This window comes from Oncorhynchus clarkii, chromosome 24, assembly GCF_045791955.1.
Source record: "Oncorhynchus clarkii lewisi isolate Uvic-CL-2024 chromosome 24, UVic_Ocla_1.0, whole genome shotgun sequence".
Lineage (NCBI taxonomy): Eukaryota > Metazoa > Chordata > Actinopteri > Salmoniformes > Salmonidae > Oncorhynchus > Oncorhynchus clarkii.
The window spans coordinates 23563991-23577687 of NC_092170.1; the positions used below are offsets into that span (position 1 = coordinate 23563991).

General features: G+C 42.8%; 1 protein-coding gene across 1 annotated transcript in view; it reads right to left on the reverse strand.

Moving 5' to 3' along the window:
- The window catches only part of LOC139382969 (kin of IRRE-like protein 3), a 212693-nt gene that overhangs the window by 39660 nt on the left and 159336 nt on the right, over positions 1-13697 (reverse strand). Inside the window, exons 4-5 of the mRNA XM_071127248.1 lie at positions 6011-6168; positions 121-271 (exon numbers count right to left, since the gene is read on the reverse strand). Coding sequence (XP_070983349.1) covers positions 121-271; positions 6011-6168 — 309 coding nt within the window. The remainder of the gene's footprint in view (positions 1-120; positions 272-6010; positions 6169-13697) is intronic.

The window sequence follows — 13697 nt, forward strand, 5'->3', positions numbered from 1 at the left end:
ACATAGAGAAACATATTATCCATCGAGTCAGGGGCTGATACTGTGGTGGGAAATACCCTGGGGCACACTAACGTTTTGTCAGGGACCAGGTTATAGGCCTTTAGAGGAGGGGAAACTCACGCTGGATGTCGATGTTGACGCTGGTCTCTTTGCCATTGGGCACAGCCTTGTTAGATGCTCGACAGATGATCTGCTGGCCTGTCTCGATGTTGGATGCAGACAGGTAGAGGGTGCTAACCGTACTCTCCCTCCTTCCATCACGAAGCAGTGTCTGAGAGGAAAAGAGAAAAGGAAAGAGTTTAGAGTTCACCGATGACGTGGTAGTGGAGAGAGTGGAACATTCTGAATAACACCATAAATCTAAACTCAAGGCCTGGAACGCAAATGCAGCAATTCACCTGAATGCCCTGGATGCCCCTGTGGACAACACAGACAAGTAAACCCCTGGCAAGCTCAAGCCTGTAGTCTTGCTCGAAGGCTGATTGATCCGAGAAAATAAATCTGTTTTTGACCCTCTTTTGTGTGACTGGAGAGTTGTGCTCTGGCGCATGGCTTGTCATACACCACAAAGGAAATCAATCTTCTTTTCAGTGCTCATCCTCTGAGCTGCAGCCCTACTCGCATTGTGAGAGCCATCTGGAGGCTGCCCGGTACAACTCTGCCTTGCCTGGTGCTCAGGGAGGACTGTGGGAGCCCTGTAACCACCATGCCACAGTGCACGCTCACCCACCAGAACAAATTGGCCATGCCAGGGGCACTGTGTGGCCAACCACAAAGCCAAGACTGATACTGCTTCAAATAATACTCTGTTGGTGCTCTATACAAAGATACTGTCCATTACACGACCCCTGGGTTAGCTTTACAAATAAACTACTGGGATTCACAGTAGAATCTCTTCCAATATCATATTATTTTCTTGGCTCTGCCGGTTCCACACTATGATATGAGCAAAGAAATCGGTTTTATTTTCACTTTTAGAGGTCCAGCTATAGAGGACATTTCAGGCAAAGGCCAAGTTAGGACATGTTGCTCTTCATTATCTAAACTCCTTTGATGCTTTGTGTGCGTGTGTGTGTGTGTGTGTGTGTGTGTCCCACTATAACCGCAAAACAAAATGCTCCTCTGCAATTTTTCTACAGTTTATTCACAATTTAATTACTCAATTCACAAACAAATAGGTTGTGATGAAACCCTTTTATTTACAGCAGCACTATGAGGAGCTCTGATGAGAACTTCCTTTGAGGATGTACTTTATGTACTTTTCAAACCAAGGTTATGACTCACGTGGGAGGAAAGTTGACAGCTACCCTCTGAAACAGGCTCTCCACAAGTCCTTGTATATAATCATCTCTGTAAGTTCGCCAAAGGTGACAATATGTATATTTAACAGCAATAATCCTTAGATATTAAGGCATGTCACAATGAAAGCTATTGACAGGTTGCCGCATAATAGCAGAAACCCAGCTAGATATGCCACACACTGACTGCATATTAAAGTGTTAAGGACCCTAGCATTATATTCGTTTGGAGGTTTTTACATACAGTACATGTATGCCTTTTCACCATCTTACTTTTCTGCTTTCTCCAGTCAATGACTATAAGGCTTCTTAAGAAATACAGGAAACTACCAAAATGTCTTAATGGGCGCGTTGGGCCACCACGAGCCAGAACAGCTTCCTTGCACCTTGGCATGGATTCTACAAGCGTCTGGAACTCTATTAGAGGGATACAACACCATTCTTCTACAAGAAATTTCATAATTTGGTGTTTTGTTGATGGTGGTGAAAAACACTGTTTCGGGCTCTGCTCCAGAATCTGGTCTGGTGACCAGATCTGGTGACTGAGATTTCCATAGCATATGGTTTACATCATTTTCATGCTCATCAAACTAATCATTCTCCACTCATGCCCTGTCGACGGGGGCATTGTCATCCTATGGGAGCATAGGCATAATGGCCGAAATAACGAACTGCCCAGCACTTTTATACATGACCCTAAGCATGATGGGATGTTAATTGCTTATTTAACTCAGGAACTACACCTGTGTGGAAGCACCTGCTTTCAATATAATTTGTATCCCTCATTTACTCACGTGTTACCTGTACCTAGCCAAGAAAAAAATACTATTGTCTTGGAGTGAAATAATATGTATGTAAGGAATACGCAAAATAGCGTAAAGATACTGTACATATATTGTTCTTCTGCATTTGCATTAAAACAAAATGCCTTTGTGAAGAGTGTCTCTGATCTAACCAGGCTACAAAAGGCCTGGCACTCACCCCTAAAGCAGAACATATTATCTGTCAACAGTGGGATGTGTCAATGTAATATCCTTTCTGACACCATCAGGATTGTTTCTCTCATAGCTCTGGACCTGTCTGAAGTCATTCATCTTGCACAGGCCCAGCTACAGTATAGAACTCAACACCCAAGCACTAGCTGTTTTAAAATAGCCCGAATTACAAATTGATGATTTCTCATATCACTGCCTGGAGCATGTGAGGAGAATACCTTTCCCAAGTTAAAAAAGTAACTGAAAAATGGAGAATGAGAAAGTGAAAGTTGCTCTTCAAGATATGGGATGAGGGGGCAGAGACAGTAGAAGGTCATATTGAGTGAATATGAGAGAACCTATTGTAACGGCACTCAGAGGTGGAAGAAGGATCAGACCAAAGCGCAGCATGGTAAGTGTTCATGATGATTTATTCAAAACGAACTGAACACTGAAATACAAAACAATAAACGATGTGAACAAAACGAAAACCGAAACAGTACCTTGTGGCCCAAAACACCCACAAACCAAACGTGAAACCCAGGCTACCCAAGCATGATTCTCAATCAGAGACAACTAACGACACCTGCCTCTGATTGAGAACCATACTAGGCCGAACACAAAAACCAACATAGAAAAACAAACATAGACTGCCCACCCCAACTCACGCCCTGACCATACTAAAACAAAGAATAAAACGTCAGAACGTGACACCTATAGTATAGTGATAATGCTGGTTACATTTCTACTGATAAATATGGAACTTTTTTGATTTTTCAGGAATACCTGCAAGTTTTGTAGTAAATAATCAAATTCTGACAGGCTGTATATGGTTTTTACCTAACCTTTACACTAATTGTTTTTCTGTTCATTACAATTAACAGGAAGGCTTATACAAATAAAAGATGGACAGTTTTCACCTTGCAGGCATGTCTGAAATACCTTGATTAGTTTAGGTTAGAATCCCAGTGAGAGGGAATATGAAGGGAGGCTCAGAGGGATGTCTAATAATTTGGCTGACATGAATATTCTGTTAATCTAACGAGCCTTTGATATGTCCAAACTTGAAAAGTTGCTCCAGGTTAAATTAAATCAGCATTTGTTTAATTGCAGACCACACCAGAAGCTCATTTCAAATCTCAATACTGGATATTAATTTAACTTAGGAATAAGATATTTTGCATAAGCTTTGTACTCCCTATTTCTTCAAAAGAGAAAATAATATATTTACATAATTGTTCTGGTCATGGGATTAAAGAGGTCTTATTTGATTAACTTATCTAATCCTACTACCTGAAAGACAGATCTTTTCTACAATTCTGTTTAACAATATTAATTATATTACTCTTTTAGTGCACCTAAGGCCTAGTTTAAATGTATCTTGCACAAAGCTAGTGAGGTTAATTACATTGACAAGAGAGAAAAACAATGGAAGAGAGAGAGAGAGACTGATCGTTTTTTAATGATTTGAAACAGGTTAAATGTAGCGAGTAATATAGAAATACTGGAAAAAATAAGGGGTATTATAGATTAATATGCAGATCAACTACTGGGAACTCTGTCTCTTGACTGTGAAAAATGTGACATGTATAATACACTCTCTAAAGTTAATTAGCTTCTTTTCCCCGGGATGATTTCCCCCCGCCTCACTTGGTGGTGAGCATTACCTTTTAAAAGGAAATCTCTCTAATTATACAGAAAACTTTGCTGAGATGAGGTTGGGAGGAAAATAATGAAATTGAACGACAGATAAAGAAGCGTCTTTGAAGGTTTGTGGGGGAGTAGGGGAGGAATGAGCAGGGAAACTTATCTGTGGAGGAAGAGAGGGACGATAAGCAGAACTCCCTTTTTTTGTGTCATGCATTTGAATGTTTCACAGAGCAATAGATTCCCTCGTCCCTGTGGCTGTTCCTACTGTTATACCCCTTATGTTTTTTACCAGTCCATCCATGAGGAGCTGACTGAAATGTAGTTTGGGTTTACATTTACATGATACATTTGAGTCGTTTAGCAGACACCCTTATCCAGAGAAACACACAGTAGTGAGTGCAGTCATGTTTATACATTTTAGTACTAGTCCCCTGTGGGAATCGAACCGACTACAGGAGTGTTAGGGTTTAGATATGAGACCTTGTTCTCAAATTCAGATGTTTCCACCATCTGAAGCTTCTACTAGGCCTCCCCACAACGTATGCAACGAGTACAACAATGTTCATCCGTAGGTACCAGGTCAAGCCCATACTCAATCCCATTCACATGCAGTATAACCAGATATTTTTAATAACTGCTTCATACAGTATGATCATATCAAGTCCAATAACTTACCACAAAGTAACACCTTAATGAAAGGTAAATGGTAGATAATTGATCCATTTGGATATTGAGGGACCTATGGGGGTCAAAGCCATCCTGGGAAGCTATCATCAGGAAACTCCCATCTCACTCTGGCACATCTGGCCACATTACCTCCCATCATCTGTGGGGTGTGGAGTGAGGCGTGGGGCGAGGCAGGACGGCCAATTATCCTCTCAAAAGCTCAATTTTTCAGGAGACAATCATCCGCTTCTAATTGAACACATTTCTTTTTAATGGTAGTGATATGAAGGAAGGCTGTGTCTAGAGACTGCATGGCTCAGCTGCTGCTGCCATCCATCAGCTGGGCTACAATGTCCCCACATCGCTGCTGCTGCTGTTTCAGAAAGAGGCAGGAAGCACGCTATCCCCCTACTATTAGCAAACGCCACCTCCGGCAATCGTTTTATTCAAATTGCTTGTGCCGTATCCCAGCCCAATCAATAGAATTTATCTGCTCTTTGGAAAAAGTTGATAATGGGATGAGACAGCGGAGAGAGAGTTGGTGCCCGCTCACGCTCCTCGTTTATATGGAAACTCACACAGTGGGGTTCATTACAAGTTTAGCCTGCGAGTTAGTGTCATTGAAGTGCCAGAGAGGTCCGAAGGCAGTGTTGTGTGGCATCACGTGTGGTGGAATCATGGTTGAGTTGAAGGCTAGGGTTGGTTGGCAGGGATCAGGGATGGCTTCTCCAACAGAAAAGGGACTGAACGGATCTCTTTATGGATCCTGCCACTGAAAAGAGCAGGGCACCTAGGAGACAGCGAAGGTGCTCGAGAGTCAGCAACTTCCATTCTTATCGTCCACCATCTGCTTGATTGAGTAGAAGCATTAGCTGGGCGAAGAGGACAAACATCCTTTAGATATCCCAAGGAAGACCTTGGATTTTCAGGATATTTTATTCCAATCAAACTTGGCTGAATGCTGAGACACAGTTTACAGATGGCACAAGTAATCACCCATCACAGATGGCTAGTGCTTTTTATTTTACTAGGCAACTCAGTTAAGAACATTGTACATTGTACACCGCCCTATGTGACTCCAATCACAGCCAGATGTGAAGCAGTTTGGATTTGAACCAGGTACTGCAGTGATGCATCTTGCACTGTGATGCAGTGTCTTAGACCACTGTGCCAGTCAGGAGCCCTTAGTGGCTATTCACAACAAACTTCAAGGAAAGGATTGTCAACTGGAATTTGATGAGTGACATAACCTATTACATGGAAGAAAATAGTGTTTGGTTCACTTTGCCGGTAATAATGAATGAGGGCTTTTGCTTTCAATCTATAGGAATGGGTAACTGTCTAACCACTTCACCCTCAAAAACCCCAACCCTCCCTCCAACCTTAGAAAACAAACTGTGTATTACACACCTCGATGCTTACCTTGGAGTACATGGCTCCATTGAGGACCTCTCCATTGCGGATCCAGATGATTGATGCGGCTGGCTTGGCGTTGTCAGCGTGGCAGGTCAGGTTTAGGGGATCTCCTGCTCTCAGGCTCACCACCGGACCACCACTGATCACTGGGTCTTCAGGAGGCACTGGAGGGAAAACAGAAAAGCATTGTGTTCTAGCTATGATGTAAACATGTAAAGACATATACTTGTATACAACAACAACTGTTGTTTTCAGGTCAGCGTGTCATATGTTCACTGATGAAGGTATTGGTCAAGCATCAGACTCATCCATTGGATTGATAGAAGACATGTCCTGGACATAAGAAGGTTCATAAAAGGTGAGGTCTGCAGCTGTGTGACTATGTGTAAAACTGCCTGTTTGCTATTTTTAAATAATACCTGTACGAGGCAAGAACAGAGATATTTCTTCAAATAGAATACAGCTTTGTGAGAGACAGGCGAGGTGAGTGGTTTCAGTTTTGTTTTCCTTTTCTCTCCTGTGAAATTGAAATATCTTGTGTCCATGTTCACTGATGCAGCGATGTCAGAGGAACATTGGGCAGATTTTGGTCACGTCATACGTGTGGCTTGTAAGCAACAATGGAATGAGAATAAGCTGCCTCAGAAATCCAAAGCACAGTTCAGCTTTGTGCTGTTACTGACAATGTGAATGGATGATACAGACACTGCTGCAATTTAATCATGACTTTCACATGTCCATACATGGAGGCAATTGGGGCAATCAAAACTTTGAATAGAATTGACAGTTTGCCAGGGAATGGCAGTCAGTCGTCATTCACTGGAAAAAAGACAGACAGAGGAAGATCGTGGTGGATGCAGAATGCAGGCCCCTGATTGGCACTGATTACATTCTGCTTTCTACACACATGCTGATCACCCACTTTTTATTCAACTCCAGTGAATTATTGATTGGCCTGCACACTCATTACAGTGCAGATCTGGGGCATGATGAAATCAAAGGCTACTAGCAGCTGGCATATTCGCCTGCAAGAGTGAGAGGGTCGGAGAGAGAGGGTGGCGGAGGTCTTCTGTCAAACAGCGAAGGGTTGGTATGAAAAAGGGGGAACTATGGATAGTGTGTTACACTGCTGAATGATTTTATGGATAATGGGGGTTCTACTAAGCTATATGGAACTTCTTCGTGTCCCTTCCACGGGACGGTTGAGCTAACGTAGGCTAATACAATTAGCATGAGGTTGAAAGTAACAAGAACATTTCCGACGACATAGACATCTGATAATGTCAGAAATATTAAATTCTAACTGCACTGTCCAATTTACAGTAGCTATTACAGTAAAGGAATACCATGCTATTATTTGAGGAGAGTGCACAATTTTGAACATGAAAAGTTATTACAAAACAAATTAGGCACATTTGGGCAGTCTTGATTTTTTTAAAATGAACTGAAATGCAAAGGTTCATTGGATCAGTCAAAACCTTAGACATACACTAGGCATATGTCGCAAGTCACGACTTCACAAAAGAGCCACTTTAACGTTTATTATAATTCTTTAAAATCTAAATGTGTTTTTTTGGCAGAAATGTCTTCTGAAACATGTGCACTTTCATGTGCCATAATAACAAACTTGTATGCCATCTGTAAATACGAATACAATTGTAATTACAATTAAATTACAAGCCTTGTTGGTTAAGTCACAGAAAAAGTCAGCAACCTTTCCACTAGCCATGATTGGCTGAGATAATGGATGGGATGGACATGCCGAGAGAGGAGTTCAGATTGGTTTGCCAAGGCTTCTGGAAGGCTTCTGTCTGTTTGAGCTGGTCAGTCTGTGTTGGTAATCCTGTCGACGCGGCTTTAAAAAAATGTATTGTGTAGTGGAGCTGCATAAGTGTTGCTTTCCACTTTCTGGAGGATTGAGATTTGAAATCAGTGGAATTAGAGTATGATCGCTAAAGAGATAGAGAAAACACATGTCTCCGGATTACATCTTCAAACTAAGGGCAACCGTGGCATGGCATCTGTGACATGGAGACTCGTCCATCATCCATGATGTATACGGGTAAGATTGTACCTAGCTAACGCTAGACTTTTTCAGATATGACACGTTTAAAGTTTTGACAGAAAGTGGTTTCATTTCAAGCTAAAATGTACTGTTAGCTTGCTAGCTAACGTTAGCTGGCTGGCTCCCTAGCTAACGTAAAGTGTATAACATTATTATTCGTATCCCAGAACCGTTTGCTTGGCTAGTTAGAGCCTAATGTTAGCTAGCTAACATTGAACATGGTTGGTTAGCTCCCAGCAGATTCATGCAGAATATTATCTGAGAGATATAAGAAAGATCAGGAAAAATGTATTTTTTTTGTATATGTATTCAAGCCCTTATTTTTGGCACTAAACAGTCTCCATATACTGTAGGTGGATGTGGTGGATTAAGACACATCCAATGCTAAAAAACAGATATTTCTAGCTTAAACTGACAGGTATTTGTGAGGATTTGTTTATTATGCTAATTCAATTCCTGCTGGGGTGTGGACCTTAGGGGGTTACAGATGCAGCCCAGGATCTTAGGCACAACACATTTGTAACACATTGTACGATTTGTATTCGAAAAATATGCGAAATTGCTAAAAAATTACATTGTATTTAAAAAAAATGTATGACGTAATATATCATACGGAATAGATGTATTACACAATTGGATGACGTACTATAGTGTACAAAAAACAGGGACCTGTTTTGCCTCCAGCACCACTTTCAAAATTACTGGCTGAAATTATACTAACGTTCCAGATATCACTTTAATGGTTGGTATTCCATTCATGTTTGAGCTTTACAGTACTAAACACTTTCAGCAGGATCTACACTTTCAACCATTCCTCAGAAACAATGAGCACTGCCTAGTTAACATCCTATGGGAGTCATAGCAGACCTGTGGACACGAGCCTACCAGACGAGCTAAATCACTTCTATACTGAGGCATGCATGAGAGCATCAACTGTTCAAGGTGACTGTGTGATCACGCTCTCCATAGCCGACGTGAGTAAGACCTTTAAACAGGTCAACATACACAAGGCTGCGTGGCCAGACGGATTACCAGGACACGTGCTCCGGGCATGTGCTGACCAACTGGCAGGTGTCTTCACTGACATTTTCAACATGTCCCTGATTAAGTCTGTAATACCAACATGTTTCAAGCAGACCACCATAGTCCCTGTGCCCAAGAACACAAAGGCAACCTACGTAAATGACTACAGACCCGTAGCACTCACGTCTGTAGCCATGAAGTGCTTTGAAAGGTTGGTAATGGCTCACATAAACACCATTATCCCAGAAACCCTAGACCCCACTCCATTTTGCATACCGCCCAAACAGATCCACAGATGATGCAATCTCTATTGCACTCCACACTGCCCTTTCCCACCTGGACAAAAGGAACAATTATGTGAGAATGCTATTCATTGACAACAGCTCAGCGTTCAACACCATAGTACCCTCAAAGCTAATCACTAAGCTAATGATCCTGGGACTAAACACATCCCTCTGTGACTGGTTCCTGGACTTCCTGACGGACCGCCCCCAGGTGGTGAGGGTAGGTAGCAACACATCTGCCACGCTGATCCTCAACACTGGAGCTCCCCAGGGGTGCGTGCTCAGTCTCCTCCTGTATTCACCTCCTGTACTGCATGGCCAGGCACGACTCCAACACCATCATTAAGTTTGCAAATGACACAAGAGTGGTAGGCCTGATCACCGACAATGACGAGACAGCCTATAGGGAGGAAGTCAGAGACCTGGCTGGGTGGTGCCAGAAAAACAACCTATCCCTCAACGTAACCAAGACTAAGGAGATTATTGTGGACTACAAGGAAAGGAGGACCGAGAACGCCCCCATTCTCATCGATGGGGCTGTAGTAGAGCAGGTTGAGAGCTTCAAGTTCCTTGGTGTCCACATCAACAAAAAACTAGAATGGTCCAAACACATCAAGACAGTTGTGAAGAGGGCACGACAAAGCCTTTTCCCCTCAGGAAACTAAAAAGATTTGGCATGGGTCCTGAGATCCTCAAAAGGTTCTACAGCTGCAACATCGAGAGCATCACTGCCCGGCACGGCAACTGATCGGCCTCTGACCGCAAGGCACTACAGAGGCTAGTACGTACGGCCCAGTACATCACTGGGGCTAAGCTGCCTTCCATCCAGGACCTCTACACCAGGTGGTGTCAGAGGAAGGCCCTAAAAATTGTCAAAGACCCCAGCAACCCCAGTCATAGACTGTTCTCTCTACTACAGCATGGCAAGCGGTACCGGAGTGCCAAGTCTAGGACAAAAAGGCTTCTCAACAGTTTTTACCCCCAAGCCATGAGACTCCTGAACAGGTAATCAAATGGCTACCCGGACAATTTGCATTGTGTGCCCCCCCAACCCCTTTTTTTACACTGCTGCTCTACTCTGTTTATCATATATGCATAGTCACTTTAACTATACATTCATGTACATTCTACTTCAATTGGGCCGACCAACCAGTGCTCCCGCACAGTGGCTAACCAGGCTATCTGCATTGTGTCCCACCCACCACCCGCCAACCCCTCTTTTACTCTGCTGCTACTCTCTGTTCATCATATATGCATAGTCACTTTAACCATATCTACATGTACATACTACCTCAATCAGCCAGACTAACCGGTGTCTGTATGTAGCCTCGCTACTTTTATAGCCTCGCTACTGTATATAGCCTGTCTTTTTACTGTTGTTTTATTTCTTGACCTACCTATTGTTCACCTAATACATTTTTTGCACTATTGTTTAGAGCCTGTAAGTAAGCATTTCACTGTAAGGTCTACCTACACCTGTTGTATTCTGCGCACGTGACAAATAAACTTTGAATTGATTTGACAAAGTTTGAGATTGTGCAACAGGGGAGCACTGGGGAAATGGGCTGCTTTTCTGCTTCGCCAGTTGAGTCCGGCTGAACCTTGTGACTCAACTCCCAGGAAAATCTCCAACCTGTTTCTAGACCAGAACCATTGACACATTCCTGCCTCTTCAAATGCCTCTGGCAACAGTGATATAGTGTGCAACCTTTTATTTGTACAGAAAATTTTGCAGTTATTTCATGACTTTTTGACCTGGTGTTCTTCATGATGTAAAGTTACACGAGTTTGTGGAATATAGAAATGCTGGGTCTTATTTAGCAGACAAAGATATTTGCGTATCTGAACCAATGGACATACATTGTGGTATGGTAATATTGTGGTGTAAGATTGGAAACAAGCTTTATCCTCATTTGTCACCAGAATTAGAGAAGCCCTGTCTGATCAGCTTGCATACTGGCCAACCAACCATCTCATTTGTTTATGAAAATATGAATAATAGTGAGGAACAGAGATGGAGAGATGATAGTAGCTTCTAGACATCCAGTGTTATTGGCTTGCTGTCAGTGCTCACTCAATGCTCCTGAAACATTAATTAACTGTCAAGTTGTTTGAGGTATGCAAGGCTCCCATCTTCTGAAGGGCCAATTGAGAGGAAAAACTGCTTCATTTGGAGTTCGCTGAGAGCCTAACACTATGTGACTGACGACAGCGCAGACATGCATATTAAAGATGGAGTAAGTGGGTTGTGGATTCAGGCTGGTATTGACTGTCACCACTCCAGTCACAATACCAGGACATCAAGGAAGAGCAATGGCTGTGAACTAACATAAGCTAAATGTGTTGACGTTCTAACGTAGAACATGACAGCTCAAGGCTTACAGAAACCACATACCCACTTGGCGCACACTGGTTGAATCAACGTTGTTTCCACGTCATTTCAATTAAATTATGTTGGTCCAATGTGGAATAGACATTGAATTGATGTCTGTGCCCAGTAGGTACAATATGGCCAGGAAGTGGTGCGATGCAGAATGTGTAATTGTTTAAAGGCTATTTCCAACCCATCTCCTAGAGACATTATTGACCCATCTTGGCCTGTAAAACTGATAATAGTTTAGCCTTTAACCATCCATAAGGTTTCCATCAGAGAGGACCTAAGTGCCGCTGTAGTGAAGGTTAACATTTATGCAAACTCCATACGCAGAGGTCCATGGCGGCGCACACAGATTGCCGTTATGCTTTCGAGTCGTGTGCTCTGCTCTGGGAGATAGGCGGTGTTGTGTCAAGGCTGGATGGAAAACAGACAAAGAGGAGAAAGACACGCTTGGCTGCCTCCGACAGGCCTTTTTTCATTTCCACCATGTGTCTGATGTCTGTCACAAGGATGACACAGAGGATCTCTGAGTAGAATGAGAACCAGTGTCATCTCTTTGCTAAGTGATTGGCACAGGTGGCATGCTCTCCATCTGCACACCTCAATCTTCCACTGTGGGTTCCCCATTTAGGGACGCAGGGCCAACCCCTCACAAAACAAAAGTATCACTCAGACGTACTGTAAGTACTGCCTGAACAAACAATGGGCAGGTAGTTTACCTCAACCTATGTACATCACATGCCATTGATATACGACTGTACATTTTACAGTGGACTTTCTACAGTGGACAATGAAGCAACATTAGTAGCCTATTCTGAGTCACAGTGTAACTCCCAGGACAGTTATAAAAGGAGGTGTTACTCCAGTTCCCTCTCTTTCTCACCCTCTCCGTACAGGGCTTCTGTTAAGTCATCTCTCCACCACCATCCCTCTTGCGGGCCGGTCTGACAGCTGCACAAAGGCCTCGAACCCTGCCAGTCATCATCATTACAGGCCTGCTTGCAAACTCGGCAGCCCCTAATGGTTCCAAATTAGCCCTTTACTGTGGCCGCGCAAAGGATTTCTCACGAGCCGGTCAGCGGCTCGGATTGATCGCTCCTCTTTAATTACCAGCTGGCTCGTTGAAATCCTTTCTCTTTCCCCACTTTTCTCTGGGAGAGTATAATGCTATCTCACACCACACACTTCCACACACATACAAACACACACACTGTTCAATAGTTTCTCAAATAGGTTGGAGAGCAAAAAACATCCTCTTGTTGTCTGAGATAGGGAGTGGAAGAGATATTCTGTGAGTTTTCTTTAAAGGAGTAGATCAACCAAGAGAAGATTAGTTATGTAGTATGTGTTCTTGTCTTACTTGTCTCAAACTGTTAGTTTCCCTGTTTTTCCTCCCAGCTCACGAGGAGGGATTTCAAGCATGTATTAACATTTTACCTCTAAATGTACTTTTTCTCACATTTAATGATTATCTGGAGGGTTATTGTGTGCCTGTCTGTCACTTTTTCGTGGCCATCAGACCAGTTAATTTCACATATTTATGCTCCAAGCAACATTTTTCAGGGAGTGAGACTATTAGAAGTGTTTTGAGGGGGCACACAGTCTTACATTAGCCCAGCCCTCCGCCTCAGATAAGATATTCCATTGAAGTTCATTAAAGGAGCACTGGAGTTTAATGGAATTGCATCGCCCCTTCCTGAGAGAGATAACACCAGGGGTTGTTTCATGTTTTTGCCCAATCCAGAGCTCAGAGCCATGTTTTACCGCAAAACTCAGAGCAGGCTCGGGAGAGGAAGTCAGGTCCGATTGATTGTGTTTTAGTGAGATCATTTACTTTTAGTGTATAATCAAAAATATCTATAAATGAGACTGAGGCATACAGTATGGATTTGTAATTAAGAAAACAGTGTGGGCCAGTAAGTCTGTCACGATCAGGGCTTGTCT